General features: G+C 55.6%; 2 protein-coding genes across 8 annotated transcripts; both read left to right on the top strand.

The window, feature by feature from the left end:
* The first annotated feature begins 438 nt into the window (after positions 1 to 438).
* MIER2 (MIER family member 2) lies at positions 439 to 16,201 on the top strand. Of its 6 annotated transcripts, none has more exons than XM_084220891.1 (13): positions 439 to 474; positions 4,402 to 4,489; positions 5,269 to 5,417; positions 5,872 to 5,997; positions 6,639 to 6,762; positions 7,399 to 7,508; positions 8,132 to 8,201; positions 8,985 to 9,136; positions 10,031 to 10,112; positions 10,204 to 10,298; positions 11,084 to 11,187; positions 12,220 to 12,356; positions 12,965 to 16,201. In XM_084220891.1, the coding sequence occupies exons 1-13, from the start codon at positions 466 to 468 to the stop codon at positions 13,438 to 13,440; spliced, it is 1,722 nt and encodes a 573-aa protein (XP_084077017.1). In that variant the 5' UTR covers positions 439 to 465; the 3' UTR covers positions 13,441 to 16,201. The 6 variants fall into 6 exon arrangements, with proteins under 6 accessions (XP_084077017.1, XP_084077015.1, XP_084077016.1 ...); XM_084220889.1 differs by having other exon boundaries at positions 11,084 to 11,211; XM_084220890.1 differs by having other exon boundaries at positions 8,970 to 9,136.
* A 1,980-nt stretch (positions 16,202 to 18,181) lies between these two features.
* PLPP2 (phospholipid phosphatase 2) lies at positions 18,182 to 23,113 on the top strand. 2 transcript variants are annotated; one of them, XM_084220948.1, is made up of 6 exons: positions 18,182 to 18,337; positions 20,178 to 20,329; positions 20,630 to 20,907; positions 21,091 to 21,148; positions 21,273 to 21,449; positions 22,072 to 23,113. In XM_084220948.1, the coding sequence occupies exons 2-6, from the start codon at positions 20,294 to 20,296 to the stop codon at positions 22,207 to 22,209; spliced, it is 687 nt and encodes a 228-aa protein (XP_084077074.1). In that variant the 5' UTR covers positions 18,182 to 18,337; positions 20,178 to 20,293; the 3' UTR covers positions 22,210 to 23,113. The 2 variants fall into 2 exon arrangements, with proteins under 2 accessions (XP_084077074.1, XP_084077073.1); XM_084220947.1 differs by having other exon boundaries at positions 18,186 to 18,341.
* The last annotated feature ends 227 nt before the right edge of the window (positions 23,114 to 23,340 follow it).

The following is a 23,340-nucleotide window of genomic DNA, read 5'->3' as shown; positions in this document are numbered from 1 at the left end:
GCTGTTCCTCTGACCTGTGCGGTCCCCGCTGTGTCCCTGTGGCCTGGAGCAGCTGGGGGCCGTCCCTGGGTCCTTCCACCGAGGGACCCGGCCCAGGGGAGCGGGACCTCCCCGCACTGCCCGGGGATTCATTTCCTTGCGGGGCCGGAGCCGCGGGGCCTCACAGCGGCGGTCCCGGGGCGGCTCCGGCAGCGACCAAACCGCCCGGCCGGTACTCGAGGAGCATTGCTGCGGGCACCGGCAACCTGCAGCCTCCACTCCCTTCCCTCGGTGCCGCTCCGCAGGGACGTCTCCGGGAGAGCCGAGCCCCCCCCGCCCCGGAGTCCAGTCCCGAACCCGCACCGGGCCCGGCCCGGCCCCGAACCGGAGCCCCTCAGGCCGCCCCGGCCCCGCCCCCGCGGTCGCAGCCAATCAGCGGCCGCCGCCGCATCCGGGGCCCGCGCCCCCTGCCGCTCGCGCTCGGCCATGGCGGAGGTGAGCGCGGAGCCGCCGCCGGGGTCGCGCCGGGCCCGGGGCCGCTCCCGGCCGGGCGGGCGCACCGGGACCCCCGAGCCGCGCCTGCCCGGGGCCGCCGTTCTGCGGCAGCGGGGTGATGGGCCGGCGCGGGCCACCGGGGCGGGGGCCCTCGGGCCGGGGGACGCCGAGGCCCTGGGCGGCAGCGGGCCGCGGGGCGGGGGCGGGCCGGGGCCGAGGGGCGCCGGGGCCGAGCGGCGGCGGGGCCGGGCGGGGGGCGCCGGCGGGGACGGGACGGGAAGGGGCTCCTGGGCGGGACCTGGCGGGAAAGGCAGGGCGGGCGGCGCCGGCGCGGGGATCCCGCGGCCTGAGCCGCGGCGGAGGGGCCCGGAGAGGGGCGTGAGGGGCCGGGGGCTGCGGGAGCGCGGGTGGAGCGGCCCGAGGGCAGAGCGGACCGGGAGCCCCGGGGCTGTGGCCCGGCAGAACCCGGTAGCGGGTTGGGGTCGCTGGAGCCGGGGTCAGGGCTATGGGGCTGTGGAGAGGGCTGGCTGAGGCTCTCAGGTGAGAGGCGGCCTGAGCAGCGAGGTCGGGATGCTGGGAATGGCAGAGGGTGGGGAACGTGTCGGGAAATGTTGGTTTGGGTGGCCGGGATGGTTCTCACCACCTTGCCTAGGGGCCAGAAGGCATGAGGGACCATGGGGACCCCCACTGCCTCCCCTATTGCCATGTCGTGTTTGCCTTGGTGTCTTGTGCTGAAATGTTTCTGCCATTGCTCCATCACTCTTTGAGCTGGTGATGCTATTGCCCATCGAGCCTTGCCGTGTCCCTCAGACATCCTTGACCTGTTGTGATGGTTGTTGTGACACATGCACACTTCATTTCTATGGCATGACCCTCGTGGTGGCCACAACATGGAACAGGGGTGCTGGGAAGACTTTGAGGTACTTTGTGGCAGGATCTCAGATCCCCACTGGCTGTGACAGCATCTTGTCGCAGGGCAGGGCTTCTCTTCCAGGGTATTTCAGCATTCTGCATGAGGAAGGTGCTGCCTGGCCTGTTTGCCCACCCACCCTGCTTTGGCCTTTGGTGGAGCACCAAGGTTGTTGCATCCACTTGTGCCAAAGTGTTGTTTGGACACGTTTTTGGGTCAGAGTGGTGTCTCAGCACCCTGCACAGCTGTGGCTCAGAGAGGTCTGTCCAGGGGACATCCAGGAGCTGTCATTGTCTCTTGGATAAGGTTTGGCTGTGGAGCATCTCTGCACAGGTGTGGTGAGGCCCTGATCTTCCTGAGCACAAGGTGGTCTCTGTGTTGTGTCATCTGTTCATTCTTTGGTCGTTCAGAGACAGAACTTGCAGGACAAATCTGTTTCTATCCCTGGGGTTTGTGGAAAATGGCCCCATGGCCAAGGAGTGTGCACAAGGCAGAGCAAGCAGGAAGGTTTCTCACTGAATCTGAAATATGTGTTAGACTGGCTTAGGAAACGATGTTAGTTATTGAAGGGTGGCACTGGAAAGGGAAATTTCCTTTTTTTTCTTCACTTTTTTGCAAGAGTGATTTCAGTCTGGAAGGTTTTCTCAGGGTAGGCACAATTGGCCTCACGCTGGGAAACAACTTTGTCAGGGCAGAGAGCTCAGACTCTGCCTCTGTGTGTCCTAAATGATGGCTGAGCTTCATTCCATGTGCTCAAAGCCTTGAGTCCACGCCTCAGGAGGGAGTGCAGGAGTCACCCAGAAATACAAACATGAGTGTGAGTAGTTTACCAACCTCAGTGTAACTTCTGAGAGGAAAGTTACTCCTATGCCTGAGCAGCAGAAGCTGGCAGGAGGAAAGCAGTGCTGGGGATGGTAAAGTGAGATTAAAGGAATTTAATCTCCTTTTTTACCCCCCCCAAGATTAAAAGACATGGGCATAGGAGCCAATTTCCAGGATCACAGTGCACTGGGAGAATTACTGGAGAATAACTCATGGAATCCCTCACCAGCAGCAAGAGCAGTGACACCCTGGCCCAGAACCTTTCTCTGTGTTTGTGGTGCATGCCATGCTCTTGCATTTCTGCCTCCTCTGTGATGTTTGGATTTGAAGTGTCAGGCTCTAACTACCTCACCTTCAGCCCAAGTAACTCCACATCCCATGGCACTGCTAATCAGGGCAACCAAAATATTCTGTCATCAGCTGCATTTTTAAGCCAAGCCTGCCTTTCTCTTCTATTCCTTTGACTCTTGTTTCTGTGGTCATATGGATTTGTGAGCAATCTGAGGGATTGTTCTGCTCCACATGTGTTCAGATGGGGCATGGAATGGGCCATTTGCTTTGGCTGTCACTTGTTTCTTGTTTTCTCAGCCCCAGCAGAGCAGTGCTGGTTATTCCAAGGGGACTGCATTGCTCTGGTGCTCTGTTACTGCTTTGGAGCACTAAACTCTTGATTAGTTATGGAATTGTCACACTGTTGTAGTGGCCAATCCTCCTCTTTTCAGCACCTGGTTATTAATAGGAGATCTTGTTGTTCCTGAGGTATTCTTGAGACCTTTTCAAGCCAGCCCATCCATGCCAACAGCTTCAGTCTTTGTTTTCAGAGGCCTTATTGATCCCCAGGCAAGGAGGTGCCATTGATCATTGATCATTGCCTGAACAAATCTGAGTTCTGCAGGTTATCCAAGACCTGGGGGAGTAAGGGTACACCACACCCCTTCCATGAAACCATGCTTGTTTGCTTGGAAGGATTTATCCAAGAGGGTTTTGTGCTTGGTCACATTCCAGCAAAGCCCAACAAAGGCACATTGACACTTTCCTGACTTACAGAGTCATTTCCTGGTATGACCATCCTCAAAATGGAGTCTGTCCCCTTCTCCTTGCATCATCCCATAACTTCTCCCTTCTCATTTTGTGTGCATGGTTGCAGGGCTCTGTCTGGAGCCAGAGTGGTCTCTGAGGGGGCTGTCCTGGGGGATGGTGTATTGGAGGCATCTTCTTGGTTATTATGGAATTTCCAGTCTGCATGTTGGTAGCTGAAGGAACTTACTCAGAACTCACAGTCTGTGGTGGCTTTTTTGGTGAATACTTTGCTTTGTTGTTAGAGGATAGATTTTAATGTGAAGCTATACTGTGTTTTCTTAAATAAATTGTAAGAGGCCCCTATGGAAGGCTGTAAATGTCCTGGCTCCAACTGAATAAGTGAGGAGTGATGGTGCACAGCTGGGATTGTTGATGGCTGAGTATCCTACAGAGATATCACTGGGGACTGGGGGATTGGCTCTGGGATTTTCTTCTGCAGTCAGGTGCTGTCACTCACCCAAAAGCTTTGGTTGTTTACCTGTTTGCTCCCTGCCAGGGCTGAACTTGATGAACAGCACTTCCAGGCACAGCAGATGTTCTGTCTGGGTTGTTTTCCTCAGCCCCTGCTGCTGCCTGAACTTGTGACCAGGCACCAAATGCCATCCTGCAGGTGCCTGTTCTAGGGCTCTGCCTCTTGCACCTCACCTGTGCCACTCCTGGTCCTTCCAGCTCCTGCTCAGCTGTCTCTGCTCCTGGGTGCAGTGAAGCATCAGGGAGAAGCCAGGGTGTTGTGTCTGTCAGTCCCTAAAAATGCTGTGCTCAGACACAATGTGTGTGTTTAAAATAACAGCTGGGGGTCCAGGTCCTACATTTAAGTGAAGATGTAAACCACAATGATCTGAGGTCTCAAACTGGTGGGGGGATAAGTAGTGAACAGAGTGCTGGAGGTAAAATAGATGGAATGGGAACACATGGACTGAGGAGGCCAGGAGGAACTGTTCAGTACCTGATGAGCTCTTTTGAGCAGCACAGTTCCTAACACTGCCCTCTGGGGCTTCCAGTAACTTTTGCTTTGAATTTCAATGAATTACACGTGCTGGTGGGGTGAGGTGGGTGGAAGGCTGGTGTGTTTTTAAGGAGAGCTGTCTCAGCCATGTTCTTCTCTTTTCCTGAAGGCCTCTGTTGGCCGGCAGAGCCCCAGGGTGGTTCCATACCCAGCCCGTGGCCTATGTCCTGGAGAGCCCGCCCTTCAGAGCGCTGCAGGTACCTCCTGCCTCACCTCCCTCTGCCTCTTGGCCTGGTTTCCAGAGGAAACAAAGTTTCTGTGATCGCTTCCCTTCTCCTTGCAACACCTCCCCAGCCTGGTGGTTGATTCCCATGGTGTTTGACAGAGGAGGAAAAGCTTAAAGATGCCAAAGCTCCTACTGGTGTCCATTTGGCCATTCTTGAATAAGGGGAGATTACCCTTTTTCTCCCATTTTTTCCTCACTTTTATTGATGTATCCCAAGACCCCTTCCCAAATTTCACAGGATTTCTCCTCATTGCAAACATGGTCATGGCAGATAAGGCCCTGGCCAAGGACACAGGTGCAATGGCACTGGCAGCAATCCCAGAAAAGCATCTTATGGAGCTGTGGGGAGGGAGAAGGGAGAAAGGGAAATCCATGAAAGTAAGAGATAAAAATTAATATTTGGTCATTCTTGAGTAAGGGGTGATTACCCTAAAAATGCCCCCAGGTGAAGGAAAAGCTGCTGTGTGTGCACACATGTTGTGAGAATCCAATGAGGAGTGAGATAGAAATACTCAGAAAAGCTTCAGATTCAGCTTCCAGTCAGTTGTGGGACTCAAATGTGCACAGAACCTTTGTGCTGATGAAGTGACTGCTGCCAGTTGTGATCTCTGTTCCCCTCTGTTCTGCCTAATCTCTTCCTCTGGCTTATCATGTCTGCACACACACAAGAAGGGATCATCCCTGGCTTTGTTGCATCTCAAGATGTGTTCCATGGTGGTGCTAGTGTCCAACTCCTTCTGATCCCTGCAGTTGTGTCAATGGGCTCAGCTGATCATCGACTGAACCTGGCAGAGATCCTTTCCCAGAACTATGGTGTGAGGGAAGAAAGGGAGGAAGATGATACTCAGGAGAAGCAGAAATCTTTAGAAGAACTGGAGAAGAGTTTCAGTGCCTCTCAGGTAAAGGCAGCAGGGGAGGGGAAGGGAAATTACCTGGAGGATTTGCTTGTTTGCTGTGTGAAGCCCTGACTGCAGCTGTGGGTGGTCCCAGGGAGACCTCAGTGGAACACAAACTGATCCTGGTGACAGGGAGTGTCTCTTCAGGCCAGGCACAAGATTGGTACAGGGATTTGCAGCTCCCCTTCCTCTGCTTAAATACAGTTGTGCTGTCTGGCATCTTTCACCTGTTTGAAATCTAGACTAAAAGATAAAGGCATTTTAAAAATGCCTTGGGGTGAAAGTTCCTGGCTTTTCCATACCTTTGAGAGGGACAGGTTACAGTGAGTCCCAACAGTGTCACCTGAGGCTGCTCAGAGCCCCCAGAGGAGCTGAGCTGCCCTGTCTGTGTTCCAGCTGGTGTGGTGCTCTTGTGGTTGTTCTCTTCCTGATGCAGCTTTGTCCTCCTCTTGCTCAGAGCAGTGAAATGCCATTTGAGGAGCTGCTCGCACTGTATGGCTATGAGGCATCAGATCCCATCTCGGAGCAGGACAGTGAGAACAATGACATCACTCCCAACCTCCCTGACATGACTCTGGATAAGGTGAGAGCAGCTCTCTGCCTGGCTGGTTGAGGTTCCCCCCATTTCAGAGGGGTTGGAAGGGGCCTGCCGAGTTCTGGTGTCCCAGTGAGGGAACACCAGGTGCAGAAATGAGTGTGAAGTGTTTAGAGGATAAGGGGCAAAGGATGTCTGTTTCAAAATATAGAAACTCTATATGGAGCTTTGGTTACAAGTATTTGTACATCGATGGGGGTGTGTCAAGAGCAAGGGGAAGTTTGTATCTTCAAAGTTTGTATGAAGCCACTGCTCCTCTTGTTTTAGCTCAAGTCTGTAGAAAGTGGGTTTTTTTGGGAGGGGGTTGGGGTTTTTTTTCTTTCTTTCTCCTTCAGGATCTTTGAGATATTTGCAGTGAGTGGAGCTCTACAGAAAGGGATGCTTGCTCATACTGTCTGACTTCCATAGGAAGCCACTCATGACACTTGTTAAAGTGCTTCTAGGGAAAATAGTCTGGGTGTGGTGGGAGTGTGAGAGAGAATCTGTCTTTGGACAAGCTGTGGGAGGGTGAGGAGCTCTGTGGATGTGGCCACTGCTGGCCAAAAATGCTTTTACTCTAGTCCTCACTCCCCCTCTTATATTTTTTTTTAATTTAAAAATATTTTTCACTTTCTTGTTGTTGTTAAAAGGAACAAATAGCGAAGGATTTGCTTTCAGGGGAAGAAGAGGAGGAGACACAATCTTCAGCTGACGATCTGACTCCATCCGTCACGTCCCACGATGCATCGGACTTATTCCCAAACCAGCCTGGCTGTATGTGTCACTAGTTCCTAAGTAGCTGCTGTTCACTTTTACATATGATGTGCAGGGGAGGGTGAGAATGCTTCTCTTAATTTTGTCAGTCTCCTGACATCAGATTTTCCACTTTTCCTCCTAGGGACTGTCTGCATGGCAGAGGCGTTACCGGGCTTTGGGTAGGACAGGACAGAACGTTGATGAGCAGTGGGATGAGGGGAGAATTTTCTCAGAATACTGAGAGAGAGTGGGAATTGTTTTGCTGCCTGCTGTAATTGCAGTCTGAAAGATCAGTACCTCATCTGACATCTCTACAAGTGGATAAATTCAGTAGTAGTGACGGAGTGATGTATTGTGGCAGTTCCTAAATGTTGGAATATGTGGGAAGCCAAAGCACGTGACAGGGACTCTGCATGATATTATTTTCTTCTGCTGTCTTGCAATATTAAGGAGTCTGAGCTTCCCCAAGTTGGCCATCCATGTGGCAAGTGTCTAAATTCTTTTACTTAAAGTGAGAAAATTAAAATGCAGGTAAGTTATCACTGTAGACCATGCTGAAAGGGACTTTAGGACAGAAGATGAAGGGAAGGAGAGGGAACATAAAGGAATAGAATAAACAATTCCTAACTACAGATCTTTTCCTTTCCCACAAAGCAAACAACTTCCTTGCTGATGAAGACAAAGAGCCATGCTCATCACCATGTGCTTCCTCCATGGCTGAGGACTCAGAGGTGGATTCCATCCCATCCAATGAGTGTAAGAAGGTAAATGACCTGAGTGCATTGGGAAGGGGGACTCTTGAATTGGAAAAATGCCTGACACCAAAGCACTATGTTATTTCCCCAACTGGCTTTTTGATGCCTTGCATTTTGTGGGTGGCAGTGGCAGATGTGGGTTACAAGAGGGGTTTTTAATACAATCTTGAAATTATCTTCTGTGTCAGGTAAGGGAAGTCTGTTTTGCCTTAGTAAATTAAATCTGCAGCCTGTAGCCCTATAAAGGTGAAATGCTGGGCAGTATTCCCAGCAGGATTTACTGAGGGGGAACCATCTTTCTAAAGAGTGGAGCAGGCTTGCAAATTCATCCTGGCTGTGGAGGTTGCAGGAGAACCTCTGCATTGCTTTATTTCCAACCTTAGCTGCTTGCCATACATCCTTTACATTAAAACTGTGAAAATGCTGAAGGTCCCCACAGAATCATCTGGTTGGTAGTAAATCTTCTTAGTTACCCTATAAAATAGTCAGGGTTCACTAAAAACAATAGTGACAGAGGGGGTTACCAGTAAATAAATCAGCCTTGTAGTAGTGTAGTCCCTAAATCATGAAGTGCAGCCTGTGTGGAACGTTTCCCATTTTAATTTTCTCACCTCTCTGTCCTGGGATTTCAGGAGATCATGGTTGGACCTCAGTACCAGGCCACTGTTCCCATCCTCCGTTTAAACAGGCACAGGCAAAAAGGTAAGGCAGCCTCTTCTTTGTGCCTGGCTTGGGGGCAGGGCTGCTGGCAGGGGGTTCTCATGGGCTCTGCATCTCCAGTCCTGCTCTGGATCTCCAGGCTTGGCAGCTTTCAGTGCTGACATTCAGCTTTACTGGCTGAGTTAATAGGGCTGAGAACACAGGGACAGAATTGGAGAAGCTCCTGGAGAGCTGGGTTGGTGTGACAGGTTTGCAGGAGGGGGTCTCAGCTGTAGCCAAAGAGAAGGGGCACCCATCTGGGGATGCTCTGATTTATTCTGACATCTTCCTTAAGTAGTGAGTTAGTGTCATTCAGTGCTCCCTGGAGGTGATCTGTTTCTGATTTTAGGATGTCTGCAGAGTAGACAGAGGTGTCTTGATTTGCAGATTGTGTCCAATAATGAGTGCAGTATGAGTGCCAGCTTGTTGAGCTTCTGGACAAGAAAGCTAAAACAGTCTTTATTTGCCAGGATTAATTAATCAAAACAGCAATCTCTGAAAATATGATAACAAAAACTTTGTCAGCCAACCTTTCTGAAACAAAGGAAGCAAGCTGAGCCCGTGCCAAAGGCCCTGAAAGAGATATAAAGAGCTTATCTGCCTCCAAAATCAGGAGGGAACATGCAGTGCCTTGAGAGATGTTTGTCATCTCTAGTGCCAAATTGGAGCACCAAGCAAAGATTTCCTCCCTCCTCTGTCTCCCCCATGCATGTCCGTGCAGACCACTTCTCAAAAAGCAGCAGAATTCTCTGTTTGATTATCTTATTTCAGTGCTTTTTCTGTTAGCCTATGAGAATGAAGATCAGCTGCTTTGGGACCCAAACATCCTCCCTGAGAGGGAGGTGGAAGAGTTCCTGTACCGCGCCGTGAAGCGCCAGTGGGACGAGCTGTCCAGCAGCAGCCTGCCAGAGGGAGAGGTGGTCAAGGACAACGAGCAGGTGAGCTCAGGGCTTCCTGCAGCCCACACAGACCCAGGTGGTGCTGGATCAACAGTGCCATGTTCCCTACAGAGGGCAGAATGAGGTCAAACTCCAGTGATCCTGATGGATAAGCGAGGGTGTGAAATATGGGTCTTCTCAAGCCAGGTCTCGTAAGCTCTTTGAGATTTATTTCGCAGCCAAGATAGCTCAGCAACTTTAGAAGGCATAAAATCAGCAGGATGGCTTCTGTGGTAGTGTTGGAAACAAAAAGGTTTTAATAAAAGGCAAAAATACAAAACTCTTTACAGAGAAAAACCGAGTCAGGGCAAGAGGTTCTTGCCCCTAGTAAAACACCTCACAAAAGCCATTCATTTCTTTGTTCTCTTCTTTTTCTAGTAAGTTGCTTAGGAGGGACTTTTTGGCTCCTGTGCAATTGGCTATCCTTAAGTTTGAAGTGAAGTCCCCCAAGTCCTATGAGATGTCTTTTCACCTAATTGAAGAGAGAAACTTCTGAGCTCATTTCCTTTTTAAGGGGACAAAGGGTAGTTTTGTCACTCCATCAGCAAGGGGCACATTCCTATAAGGGTGTGTGTCCAGGTGTGCTCTGGGGAGGTTGGTTACCTTCCCACTGGGAAGACTGGGAAAGTCAGCAGATCAACCATTTCAGAGCAGCTGTGTTTACTTCAAGCTAGCCAGGTTAGATTCTGGTGGGATTGCATCTGTTGAGTGGCAGGGTTTGTAATCCAATGCCTTAAAATGTGGGGTAATCTCTGCTGGTGGTCAAGCTGGGGTTAGCAGCAAAGTGGCTCCTGGGAAATGGAAGTTTTACAAGACAAATGTGAGTCATAAGCGAGCTGGTTTGTGGTGTGTTGCTCAGGTACAGGCTGGGAGTGATTTCCTTCTGTTTCCCAGGCTTTGTACGAGCTGGTGAAATGCAACTTCAATGCAGAAGAGGCACTGCGGAGGTTACGCTTCAACGTGAAGGTTATCAGAGGTGAGGACCCCTCCTTATTTGAGTTCATCATGGCACATGAAACTCCTTCTAGGTTCTGCACATCTCCCCCAACTCTTTCTTTCTGTTACAGATGAGCTTTGTGCCTGGAGCGAGGAAGAATGTAGAAATTTTGAACATGGCTTTAGGGTCCATGGGAAAAACTTTCACCTTATCCAAGCCAACAAGGTAAGGCTGCTCCCCCCAGGTGAGGAGCAGGGGAAGGAGCAGATGCTTGGGCACCACAGGTGTGCTTTGGGCCTGGGCTGACACAGGGAGTTCAGGATGGCCGAGTTCCAATCCCAGGCTTTGTGTTGACTCATGCCAGCAGGTGATGGGCTGTTCACTGCCCTGCTCTGCCTTATTTTCCAGGTGGGAGAAGTCACAAACACCACTGACCTGCATGAGTGATGTCAGTTAATTACTGATTAGCCCTTTCTGGAGTCTCAAAAGTTCTTTCCAAACTCTCAGCCCTTGCAGTACTTCTGTGAATGAGTGAGTTGAGCATGTGGATGTTTCGTAAAGTCCCCTGGGGTCCTCTAGAATGGCAGATGCTGTTGTAGGGAGAGCTGGGCCCCGGGACATGCTGCTGTGCTGGGAGTTGGCAGAACCAGAGAGTCCAGTTCTACCACTGGTTAATTGTAGGCATGTTGACGCTGGCCAGTGACAATGGATGCAGGTTTGCTCTCTCTGCTAAGTGTGCTGCTGCTGGAAGCACAGGAAAGTCCTGCACGAGTGTGTGTGGCCCACAGGGGTCTGTGACAGCAGCTGTGTGCTGTGGGGAGTTCTTTCTCTGGCCACCTCGGAAACCTCAGTACGTGCTTCTGTTCTGCAGCAATGTGTCCATAGCAATGTAAATCACTGTAATGCACTTCTAATTTTCTGTGCTGGTTAAATGGGAAAATAGCTCCTTGCTCCAGGAGATGCACCTGGATGGGGGGGTGGGCTGTCCTGACTGGGGTGTTTCTCCTCAGGTCCGCACGCGGTCGGTGGGCGAGTGCGTGGAGTATTATTACATGTGGAAAAAATCAGAACGTTATGACTACTTCACTCAGCAGACTCGTCTAGGAAGGAAGAAGTACGTCCTCCACCCTGGAGCCACGTGCGTGGAATATTCTCACACTAAAATTAGTAATATTAACCTCCCAGTGAAGATTCCTGCTGCAAAGCACCTCCGCTTAACAGACTGCGCTTTCTTCTCCAGAAGGTTTCTGGGGTGGGAGGATGGAGGGATGCACGGGGTGTTCTCAGAGCACAAACACTCACTTGGTGTGGGGAGGGAAGATAAAAGAATTGTGGACTTTCTTGTCCTTTTCTGTGTGTCAGAAGTAGTTTTGTTTCAATCAAATGCATCCACAAAAGGCTGGGGACAGGGATTGAGAGCTGACTTCAGTGAAAGAACTCAGTTTGATGAGGTTTTGGGAAGGAAGATTTTTAAATTCAAAAATGCACTTATTTCTGGTGGTTTGGAACCTGAATTAATTTCCCTTTGAGGCAAATTCTTCCCTTTGAAAAGTATGCTAATTACAGAAGGTACTTTTCAAAATACACCTTTTCAAAAAGGTTGAAACGGAAATCTCTTAATAGGTCAAAATGAAATATTGAAGCTGAATGAATTAAAAACATCAGATGAAGGCTTAGACTTTTCTTTTTTTTTTTAATTCTGATGCAACACAGGAAAATATCTGAAATCTTAAATCTTCCCAGGGTGGGAAAATATATTCTCATCACTTGCTTTTTGCTGGCACACTAAGGACCCACCGCAGTCATTCCATGAAACTGGGTGTTCCCTGGGTGTTTGTTCATGTATTTATTCCCTTTGGAACAGGGTAAAGCTCACAGAACTGGGGGCAGAGCTCTTTAGGAAGCTGGAGAGCCCATTTTGGTCTATCATGGGCTGGTCTTGGCCACACTGTTACCTGAGATCACCTCCTCAGGGCAGAGTGTAAACCAGGCTCTGAGGGCAGGGAGGGATGGACATTCATTCTAGTGATGCCTCTTCGGTCCCATTGCTTTATTTGTTGCTGGGTTTTAATCCCAGTCACCCTTTCTCCTGCCTGCATCTCTCTGCTCAGCAGGTGGTGGCAAGGCTCTCTCTGTTTCCCCACAGGGATTTCACTGACAATGACCTGGATGGGGTTGAAGTGGAAAACACGAGTCGTTCTCGAAGCTCCCCACCAATTCCCTCTGCAGCTGGCTGCCTGGATGCTCACTTTGGTCAAGACCAGATAGCAATTGAGAGTACAGGTAATTCCTTTTTGTCTGTCTGCCATGGGATTTTGGTGTCAGCAGGAGTCTTGTCTGTCTCTGCATTGACCAGGAGTGACTGTAAAACAGTTGTTCCTGTGTTGGGATGGAGAGGATTTGGTCATTCCCAACACAAAAGGATTATGCACTGGGCACCTGGGTGAGCTGCTTCCAAAGCACCGACACAGGCAGCTCCTCCAGAGGCTGGGTTAAGGCCCCAGAAGTGAGGTGCAAGCTGCTTTCACACACAGCTGGCTGTGAGAAGATCTGCAGGGAGCCCCACATGGGTTCATTCCCTCACTGTCCTACTGCAGATGAAGGCTTTGTGTGCGCAGCTCCCAGGGGTTGTTGGCACAAAGGGATGGGATTTAGGGTTTGGCTTATCTTGCAGTGTGTCTGTGAGGTTTCTTTTAATTTCCATAGAAACACTGATGGCCTCCCATCTGCTGTGGGCATCCTGCCTTCCCTCTGTAGGGGCTGATGGGGGATCTTGGTTGCTGTTACAAAGAAACACTTGTGCCATCTAACAAATACTCTGGGTGTTTGGGCATTGTCGACTCACTGTGACGTTCTCTCCCTTGTCCCCCTCTCTCTCCCCACCTGAGCAGAGCCCCTGAGTGTGGAGAGCACAGCCTGCAGCCTGGGCAGCATCAGTGAGTCAGGGCAGGGCTATGAGTGCAGCACCCCCTCGGAGACAAACTGCTCCTTTGACCCCTCGGAGGAGACGCCCTCGGGTGCTGTCCCTGTGCCCTGCCCACGCCACTCTGTCACCCCCTCTGAGCCCGAGCTCTTTGCTTTGCCACCCGCGGCACCAGGACTGGCAGAGAAGCAGGAAACGTTGCAGAACTCTGGTGAGACAATAACCATGGACTTCAGTCTCCCTGCAGACATTAATGAGGGGTTGCCTTTAATTGCTGGCGCTGTGGATTTGGACAGAGACCCTGAGGCAGTGGTGGCCCCTGCTCAAGTGTCCTTATCGGTCACAGATTTCGGTCTCATCGGCATCGGAGATGTAAATACTTTCCTGACTGCTCATCAGGCTTGCCCAGCACCTGTGGCTCGGTCAGAGCCTCTGTCACAGTGAAAGTCTCCAGTCACAAATTTGTCACAGACCCAGCAAGGACTTTGACCTGACTGAGTGAAATTCTGGAACTTCCGCTGTCCTGTAGGGACAGTTTGGAGCTGTTGGTCGGAATCCGTCTTTCCATCCTCCTTGATCCAAGGCTACAGTGAAACCAAACACCTTTCTGCTCCAGTGTATCCTGACACAGTTGTGCAAAGCGGTGGCTGGCTTTCCTGGGTGGGGAGATCCCTCACCCCCCTCCTATACTGACCATGTGTCACCCTGGGTGATGCCAGTCTGCTCAGACAGTCCCTGCCTCGGGATGGGGACGTGTCCCTTGGCCCCAGCAGGACAATCTGAGGTGCTTTGAGAAGAGGGAGGTGTCACCATCATGGTGAGGGTGCAGGCTGGGGGTCTGAGAGCCTGGGAGGGCTGCAGGGCAGTTTCCTGCAGAGATGGGCACAGTGGTGCCAAGGGAGGCTGACCCTTCCTCCACAGGCAGCGTGTTGCAGTAGGAGCCACTCACCCTGTCCTCCTCCCAGCAGCCATGGGTCAGGAGAGGCAGGGACACGGCTGCTCATGGGATAGAAACACTGCTGTGAGCAGTGAGTAAGGGGGTCATGCTGCTGACAAGTGCTTTGGATATGCTGGAAAGGGGAAAACAATCTAGGACATCTCCCATCACCTGTGCACAGCCCCTGGGACCACAGCAGGCTCAGGGAAGAGGTGTCCTGGCTGACAGTGTCACCTTGAGTCCTGCCTGGGACCCTATCCCGGGCTTTAGAGAGGAATGGGAAAAGCTGGCCCTTAAGGACCGTGACAGCAGCTGGGCTCTCATGCCAGGAGCACTGGCAGCAGCCACGTGTTCTGACTCTCCACCAGCTGCAGGTGGGACGTGGCCTGGCCCAGCCCTTAGGCAGAAATGTCAGGTTTTGAAAGGGGATGCTGTGTGTGCAGCAGCATCGTGTGCACTCAATTGCTTCTCACCTTCCCGTGCAGTGCTGGGCCAGGGAGAACTTCTGTGGGGAGTAACAGGAGGTTCTGGACTCAGTGATGCTGGCCAAGAGCTGTGGGGCTGCTGCTGCAGGGGGTGACCTGATCTTCTCTGGGCTGAAGGACCAGAGGGTAGAATGCAGGTGAAAACATCTGTAAGTTCCCAGTTAGTTCCAAGAGTTTGTCAGCAGAGGGAGGAGGTTGCTTAGCCCCCAGGATGCCTGGGATATGGCTGCTAGCACAGTCCCAGGCAGGGGAGCACAGCAGCCCTGGGCATCCCTGCCCTCCCTGTGTCACAAACAGGCTGTGCTGAGAGGAAAGTGTGTCTTTTCTGCCAGGTTCAGGAAGGTGCCAGGTGCTGTGCAGAGCCACAGGAGCCTGTCCTTGGCTGTGCTGGAGTCCAAAGCTGCTTCACTTGCCAGGTGTGTTGCAGGTCTGGGATTGGCCACTGACTCAGTGGGTTCTCATTCCCCTTTTCCCAGGCAGGGAATTGTCTCCACTCACCTGCTGGGCAAGGCTCTGGTGCAGACAGAGCTGTGTTTCCTCCAGCTGGGTTCTGCAGCTGGGAAGGAGCTTGGTTTGGGGGTTTTGGTGGAGGCCTTGGGGCTCTGCTGCCAGTGGATTTGGCAGGTACCTAAACCCAGGAGCCTGCATCCTCCTTTTACCTGGCTCTGGGAAGTTGTGCCCAGCCCTGCAGTAGGGGCAGGGAGACAGCATCAAACAGCCCCATGGGATGTCAGGATTAGACTTTGTCTCATCTCCTAAGCCCAAGATCTTGGTTTGTCTGCTTTAGCAGGGGTTTGCTTCAGTGCCCAGCTCTGTGCTGGGAGGTGCTGAGCCCCAGGCATGTGCAGCTGCCTTCACCTGGCATGGCTTTGTCAGCCAGAGGTGCTGAGCAGAGGCCTCCCCTCCAGCTGCTCCTGGCTGCTGGGAACAGAAAGCAAACAGTGGAACTGCCCAGGCTGTGATTCCCCTTTCCTGGGGGTGAGAGGAAGCTCCTTGACTGAAGGGAGAAGAGGAAGCAGGGTGAGAGCACAGGCAGCCCTCCCAGGGAGGGCCAGGCCTTGGCATCTCCTCCATCGGCTGAGAACATTCGTACTTTTCCTGAAACCATTTTTTCTTTTGGTTTATTTCAAGCCCTAGTGAAAGGAAAGGGGAGCTGGCTGAGGCAGAAATCTCTTGATGTCCTTCAGTGTTGTTTACAGATTTGCATGGGGTCTTTCAACATGAGTGCAGCGCTTTTTCCACATTACTTTGAGGGAGAGGGGTGAGAAAGGCTGGGACAGGGAGGGGGAGTCACTGGGGGAGGAGGTTTGGTTCTGGTTTTTTTTTTGGTTGGGGTTTTCTTTTTTCCTTCTTACAAAGCACATTCACTTTGAGCCGCTCCCAATGCTGGACTCTGTTCTCCCTTGCCCCCCAGCCCTACACTGTGAAGTGACACTGCCTTGAAGACCCCTCGCCATTATTTATTTAATTAAAAACCTAATTTGAAAGTGAGACAGAAGTCTGTCTTCTTTTTAGAGGCCAAGATGCAACAGTCCAGTGTATAATGATGGCAAAACAAGAACAGAGGTCCCTACCTCTGCTGTCTGATCCTCTCCTGCCCTCCACAAGTGCTCTCCACCAGGCAGGGCAGGATTCCCTGTGCCAGGGATGCCATCCCAGCCCAGAGTTTTTCCCTTCCTGTGCTGGAGCTGGAGGGAGCTGTTTGTTCCTCTTACAGGTGCCCCAAATCCTCTGAAACCCTGGCAGCCTATGCCAGGTTTGGAGTGTTGAGAGGCAGGGGTGCATCCAATCTTCAACCAGAAAAAGCTCCTGGAGGGAAGTGGAGTGTTCCTGCTGCAACTGCATTTCCCCCCCACACAATCTGTTCCATCACAGACTCCTTAAATTCTCTTCCCCTGCTTGTGCCTGTCCCGGGGCTGCCCTGAGGGCTCCAGCTGTGCCCTGCAGAGGTGGGTACGAGGGTGGGCACAGCCCAGGGCAGGAGGGACGGGAGCCCATTCCGTCTTTGAGGCCCCGACGAGCAGCGGGAACCGCGGGTATGCTTGGAGCCTCGGCTGGGACCGCCGTCCCTCCCCTCTGTTGCATCCTTCGGCGCCAAACGCCGGTTTTGGCCCTGTGTGACCCGAACGCCGCTTCCGAGGCGGTGAGAGCAGCAGGACCGGATCCCCCGAGCTCTGCAGAGCCCCGGGGATGTCCGGGCCGGATTCCGCCGCCCCTCGTGCTCCGGGGCAGGGTCCGGGCGGGTTCCGCCGCCCCCCGGGCTCCGGGGCAGAGTCCGGGCGGGTTCCGCCGTCCCCCGGGCTCCGGGGCAGGCTCCGGGCCGGTTCCGCCGCCCCCCGGGCCCGGCTGCAGTGGCGGCGCTCGGACGGCAGAGGGCGACACCGCGCCGCGCCCGGAGCCGCCCGCGCCCCCCGGGGCCGCGCCCGGAGCCGCCGGACCCGGCCCGGGCCCCGCTCCGCCCGCGGCACCCCCGGGCCGGCCGGTCCCGGGCGGCACCACCCGCAGCCCCGGGCCCCCGTGGGGTAAAATCGTGCGGGGCCGTGCCGAGCTTCCCCTGCGCGCTCCAGCGCGGGGAGGCCGTGCCGTGTCCTCGGAGCCCGGCGCTGTCACATCTGTGTCCCCACGGTGGCCCGGCCCGGAGCGCTCGCACAGCCAGGACTGCCGAAGGCTGTGATGAGGAGGGGGCGTTTATTGGCGATGAGACAGAGCGTCTTAATCTTCACATCTACTCCTCGACACAGCCTGGGCATCCCCCCAGCTCTCCTTCCTCGGGGCTCTCAGTTGTTTGGTTTGGGTCTGCAGGCAGCACGTGTGGGGCAAATCCTGCCCCAGCGGTGTGCCAGGGCCCCCGTGGCACCGGAGGGCGGGAGGAAACTGCACCGGGGCACATCAGGGCAGGGGAAAGCTGGCCCGTGGTTCTGTGCTCTCTCCTGAAACTCCAGGGCAGCCCGAGAGCGTTTCCAGCTCTCGGCTTCCCACAAACAGCCTTGACATTCTGCACAGGCCACTCACGCTGCGCTTCAATCACCCGCAGTTATCAGCCATGGGTGGTTTCTGTGTTATTTGTTTCCTTCCCGACATCCGGCCTGGAGCAAACAGCCGGGATGCGACTGTCCCTGCTCCCACCGGGGAATTGCTGTGCTCCAGCCTTTGCTCCTGTCCCCATTCTGGGTTTCAGCATGTCCCCAAACCCAACGGGAAGCGCTGGGAGCCTGTTGTGCCCCCAGGACGTCGGAGGCTCAGGAAATACAGCCCAATATCTCAGCGGGTAAATCAGCTCCTGGCTCACCCTGTGTGCTCACCCTGGTGTTTGCTGCATCCACAGGCTCCTGGAAATCCCTGCTTCCCCTCAAGAGCCCATCTCGCCACCGAGCCAGCCTCACGTCTGCACAAACCCCCGCCAGCGCAGCCCGCACGTTTCAGGGACAGAATTTTCCTTTTTGCCCCTTTTTTTTTCCTCGGGACATAGCATGAGGCGGGTGGGACCCGGGCGGCTCCCGAAGTGGCCTCGCTCGCTTTCTTCTCCCCTTCCCCTTGGCGCAGCCACGGCAGGGAGCCGAGCCAGGCGGGGAGCCCGGCCAGGCGGGGTGGGCACCGGGGGACTCGGGAGGGCCGGAGCCGCGGCCGCCGGAACGGGGCCCGAGGAAGCGGCGGGGGGCGAGCGAGGTCTGGGTCCAGAGGGGTCCCTGCCCCGCCGCGCCCCACACCTGCCCCGGCCCCGCCGCTCCCGCCCCGCCCCGGCCCTGGGCGGGGGCACCGGGCCCGCTCCGCCCCGCCCCGCCCCGCCCGGACTTTACCTCCCGGCCGGGCCCGCGCCGTTCCGGGCCATGTGAGCCGCGGGGCCGGGCCGCGGGGCCGTACCGGCTGCGGGATGGAGCGCAGGAAGGTCTTCGTGGCGCTCGACGTGCTGTGCCTGGCGGTCGGTGAGGGCTCCGTGCCGGCGCCCCCGCCGCGGGCGGCTCCGGAGCGGCTCCGCGCGCCGCCGGTGCCTTCGGTGGGGCTGGGCTGGGGCCAGGTCCGCGGGAGGTACCGAGGCTCCGCGATCCCGCCGCGCTCTGCCCGCTCTGGCCCGTGGCCGGCACCTGCCCGGCTGATGTCGGGGCTCCGGGCCTCCGCCGGGAGCCACCGGCGGTGCGGGCGGGCTGCGCCTCCCGTCCTAGCCCTACCGGGCTCTGTCGGGGGTCCCGGTTCTCGGGGCCGTTCCCTTTTCCGGGAACGGTCCCGCGGGGGGGTGGGAGCCCGGTCTGCCTCTAGCCGGGACGCTGCGGGAGGGTCCCTCGGCTCGGGCGGCACCGGGACGGCTCCGCCGCCGCCCTGGCCGCCTGCCCGCCGCCGAGCCCGGCGCTCCGCGGGACGGAGCGGGGCCGGTGGGCTCGGAGCACCCCTTCTAGGACCCCTCTGCCCCTCCAGTGCGGGTAAATGTTTCTAAAAGTGCCGCGAGGAAGTAACGAATTAAGACGAACTAAAAATAAAGGCCCCGATCGGGATCGCGGCTGGAGCTTCCCCGGCTGCGGGGCGGGGAGAGGCCGGGTCCCGGTGCCGCTCGGAGCGCGTTTCCCCTCCTGTGGGCCGGTGCTTTATATTTTTAGGGGAGCTTTTTTTGGAGGATGAAATTATCCAGAAAGAAAATTGGTGTCTAATTTGAGCTGAAAATGGACGTCTGAGGTGTGCGGGGAGGAGGGACTGGGGCCGGTTCCCTGCCCCCGGCAGCGCGGCGGGGGTGGCGGGGCAGCCCCCGGTGCTTCATCGCCGCGCTCCCTCCCGCTCGCTCGGTGAGAGCAGGAGGCGGCGGGACCCCCGGGGCGGGGACGGGCGGGGACAAAGGTGCGGGCTCCCGGGAGACTGAGGAACAAGGGGAGGCGGAAACCGCCGGGAAAGGCGGAACTGGGAGAGGAGCCCGGCCTAAGGTGGCCTCCGGGGAGGGGGGGCCGCTTCCCTGGGGAGCGTCCTGGAACTCGTCCTTGGCTGTCCCTGAGCAGGGATGGAGCAGGGGCAGGGGCAGGGGGGGGCATTCCAGCGGGGGGCTGGCACGGCTGCTGTGCGGCGCAGAGACCCCAAACCCCTCTGGATCACCCGGTTCTGTCCTGGGTGAGCTCGCAGCTGCCCGTGACTGGGGCTGCAGCGTGCTGGTTGGAAAAACCTCCTTGCCCAGGCTGGCCAGGCAGTGCAGCCTCTCTGCAGAGCCCCCAGGAGCCCGGGGAGAGGAGAGGCTGACAGGGGCTGTGGGGGGATGAGGGGGACAAGCCAGGTGCAGTGGAGTCCCTGTGCCTGGACTGGGGGGGTCATGTACAGCATCTCCCAGCGTTGGCTCTCCTGGAGCTGCTGTGAGGGCTCTGCTGGGACCGTCTGGGAGCCCTTCCCTGCCATAAAACAGGTTTACAAGATGCCTGTGCTCATTAATTTTATCAGCTCTGTCTTCCTAGGCTGGGCAGTGGGAGGAGAGGGCACAGGACCAGGCCTTGCTCCTGCTGTGCCTGGGGAGGAGTGGGGCAGCTGTAGGGGCTCTGTGGGTGCCCGTTTGTGGCTGTCTCGTGTGGTGTCTGGGTGCTGCAGGATCTGTGAGCTCTGATAGGGCCCTATTGCTCTCAGGGCAGTGCACTGCTGGGTTCAGGTCCTCCTGCCCTGGGTACAGGTGCCTCAGGACTTCATCCCTGGGGGGATTCCTCCCTGGCATCGGGGAGCAGAGACTCAGGGATGAGAGATGGGTGGTGCTGTGTGCTGGCTGCTGTCCCCAGTCCTCACCTCTCTGTGCCTTGCAGCATCTCTGCCCTTCATCATCCTGACTCTGGTGAACTCCCCCTACAAGCGAGGCTTCTACTGCAACGATGACTCCATCCGCTACCCCTACAAGGCAGACACCATCACCCACGGCCTCATGGCTGGGGTCACCATCAGCTGCACTGTTATCATTGTAAGGAGCTGCCATCCCCTTCCCTCCAGACAGGGTCATGCTGACGTGTTGTATCTGGAAGTTGGGGCCCAGCACAGCCACCTCCAGAGCCCTGGAAGGGCAACAACACCCTCAGCCTGAGCTCCTGCTGGAGTGGGGAGAGCCACATCCCATGGGTCTGGCTCCCTGCAGGGATGGGGAGAGGGCTCCTGTGGCAGGTGGTGCCAGGGGCTCCTCTGCCACAGAGCCAGAGCATCCTGCACCCCTGGGGAGCTGCTCAGTAGCCCCCAGCCCTCACCTCTCCCCCCCTGCTCTCTTCAGATCTCATCAGGGGAGGCGTACCTGGTCTACACCGAGCGTCTCTACTCCAAGTCAGAGTACAACAATTACCTGGCTGCCCTCTACAAGGTGGTTGGGACCTTTCTCTTCGGGGGGGCCATCAGCCAGTCCCTGACTGACCTGGCCAAATACATGATCGGCCGTCTGCGGCCAAACTTCCTGGCTGTGTGCAACCCTGACTGGTCCAAGGTGAACTGCTCCATCTATGTGCAGCTGGAGAATGTCTGCCAGGGAGAGAGCAGGAATGTCACCGAGTCCAGGTGAGCCATGTGCCACAGGATGTGTCTCTTCCACCTGCCCAGCAGCGCTGGGCTCACAGTGCCAGTCCCAGCTGGGTATTGAGGCTCTCCTGTTGCAGGGCAGAACCTGTGGAGTGGGTAGGGGTCTTGTGGGGACCAGCTGAGGGCTCACTCACGGCCTCACCCATCCCTTTTGCCCCACAGGCTGTCCTTCTACTCGGGACACTCTTCCTTTGGGATGTACTGCATGATGTTCCTGGCGGTGAGTGCTGTGCCAGAGCCCCCCCGGCTCCCATACTCAAACACCCCATCCCTGCCCTGGCTGCTGACCCTGCCCTGGCTGCTGACCCTGTCCTGGCTGATTCCTCCCTTCTCTGCCCCCCCAGCTCTACGTGCAGGCCCGCCTGGTGGGGAAATGGGCGCGGCTGCTGCGTCCCACCATCCAGTTCCTCCTCATCGCCTTCGCCATCTACGTGGGCTACACCCGCGTGTCCGACTACAAGCACCACTGGAGCGACGTGCTGGTGGGGCTGCTGCAGGGGGCTCTCATTGCCGTCCTCATTGTGAGTGTCCCCTCTGCAGCCTGCTGCTCTGCTGGCCTGTCCCTGTCTCTCTGGGAGCCCCTCAGGAACCCCGGCCAGCCCCGACTCGGCTGGCAGTGGGGGGACACTCTCTGGGCCCCGAGGGTACTGAGGGCAGCCAGGCTGGTCACCTTTGCAGGAGAAGAGACACTAGAGACATCCACAGAGTCAGCAGGGCTTAATCCAAGGTTTTATTTGGAGCTCCCGCACCTCCGGGGACTCCTGCTGAGAGCCCCGGGAGAGGTGCCAAGGTTACATTTAAAGGGAGGGGGAAACATAAATTTTACTAAGCAATAAGTGACCCTAAGGGATGGGCACTGGAAATGGACATTTAGGACAGAATATGGAGAAACACTTGGGGGGTTGACTCCTATCCTCTGGCTAATCACTCGATGTTCTGGACAAAAAGTTCTAGATGGAGGGGATGGGATGCTGAGTGACTGACAGAGAGCCCGGGTGGGGATTTGGAGATGATCCCCAAGGAAAGGGATTACACAGGTAGAGGGAGGGGGATACAAAACCATAACTATGACAAAGTATAAAAACACACTACAACAAGCTCCTGCCTGGCCTGACCCAGGTGTCTCCAAACCATCTTTTCTAGGTGCACTACGTGTCTGACTTCTTCAAGCAGCGTCCGCCCCGGCAGTGCGAGGAGAAGGACCCGGAGCGCAAGCCCAGCCTGCCCCTCACCCTGAGCGACCCCGACCACAATCACTACAGCTACCGGGGTGCCCCGTGAGCTGCAGCCCTGCCCCTCGCCGTGCTCCTGCCTCCGGGGACAGCTGGCTCTGTCTTAACCATTGGCTCCACAGCTCTGGTGCCTCTGGCTGACACGAGTGGGACAGCCCTGCCTGGTCCCACTGCCGCAGTGCCACGGCGCCTGGCTCCCCGTGCCCGTGGTGCTGCTGGTACCTGGCGATGCCCTGCCCATGGGGAGGGGATGTCCTCCCCTCCCCGTGTGTCTGAGTCACTCCCCAAGGCTGCTGTCCCAGCCCTTCGTGCAGAGGGAGGGGAGGGTGGCACGTGGGGGTGGATTTATTGGGCTGGCAAAGCAGACTGAGCCAAGAGCAAACTCCTTGGGAAGTCTGAGGTTGCCTGGGCCGGGTGTGTGTTGTCCCTGTCAAATTATCCAGCCATACAAGTACAAATCCTCACAGGCACAGAGGGAGCAGGACAGCTTCTGGGCTGGCTATAGTGTTTGGAAAGGATTAAAGCAATCCAGAGCTCTTCTCTGCTCCATTGATTACCTTTAAGAGCAGTCCTGCCCGCCAGCAGCCGCTGTGAGCAAAGGGTGCCTGGGCAGGCTCTTCTCTGGCTGTGCCCAATTCTGCAGTGCTGGGAGCCAGAGCTGTTTGCCCCCTGCCTGCTTCATGCCTGGCTTGGGCAAGGGGCTGCTGCTCCAGCTTTTGTCCCTCCTGCAGCTTCAGCTGATGCTTTAGGGTGTGTGGCGGGGCTAGGGGGACATTTTCTGTGGTAAAGAAAAATAAATGGGGATGTGGAGCTGTCCAAACGTCCTGGGAAAGTGGGGGCAATGGGTACAGAGCAGTCCCATCACTGACACGTGGCTGCCTCCAGCACTGGAGTGCTGTGGGTCTCTTTTTAAAATACATGCATTTTCATTATGATGTTGTTTTTAAATTAGATCATCCTTAAAGAATGTCTGTGTCAGGCCTGTTCTCTTTTTTCATGGATGCTCCTGGCCTTGGAGTGGATGGGCTGAAGTGTTTGGGGTTTCCTTTTCCTAGAGAAAGGTGTGGAAGCCCCTCAGCTGTAGGTGGGGGCAGTCAGGGCTGCTAAGCCACTCTCCCAGTTGCACTGGGGAAGGTGGGCTGGACCTGGAGCCTGGTGTGCTCCTTGCCTGTGAGGTGTC

This window comes from Fringilla coelebs (assembly GCF_963513975.1).
Source record: "Fringilla coelebs genome assembly, chromosome: 24".
NCBI lineage: Eukaryota > Metazoa > Chordata > Aves > Passeriformes > Fringillidae > Fringilla > Fringilla coelebs.
This window is presented reverse-complemented; position numbering and strand designations above follow the sequence as displayed.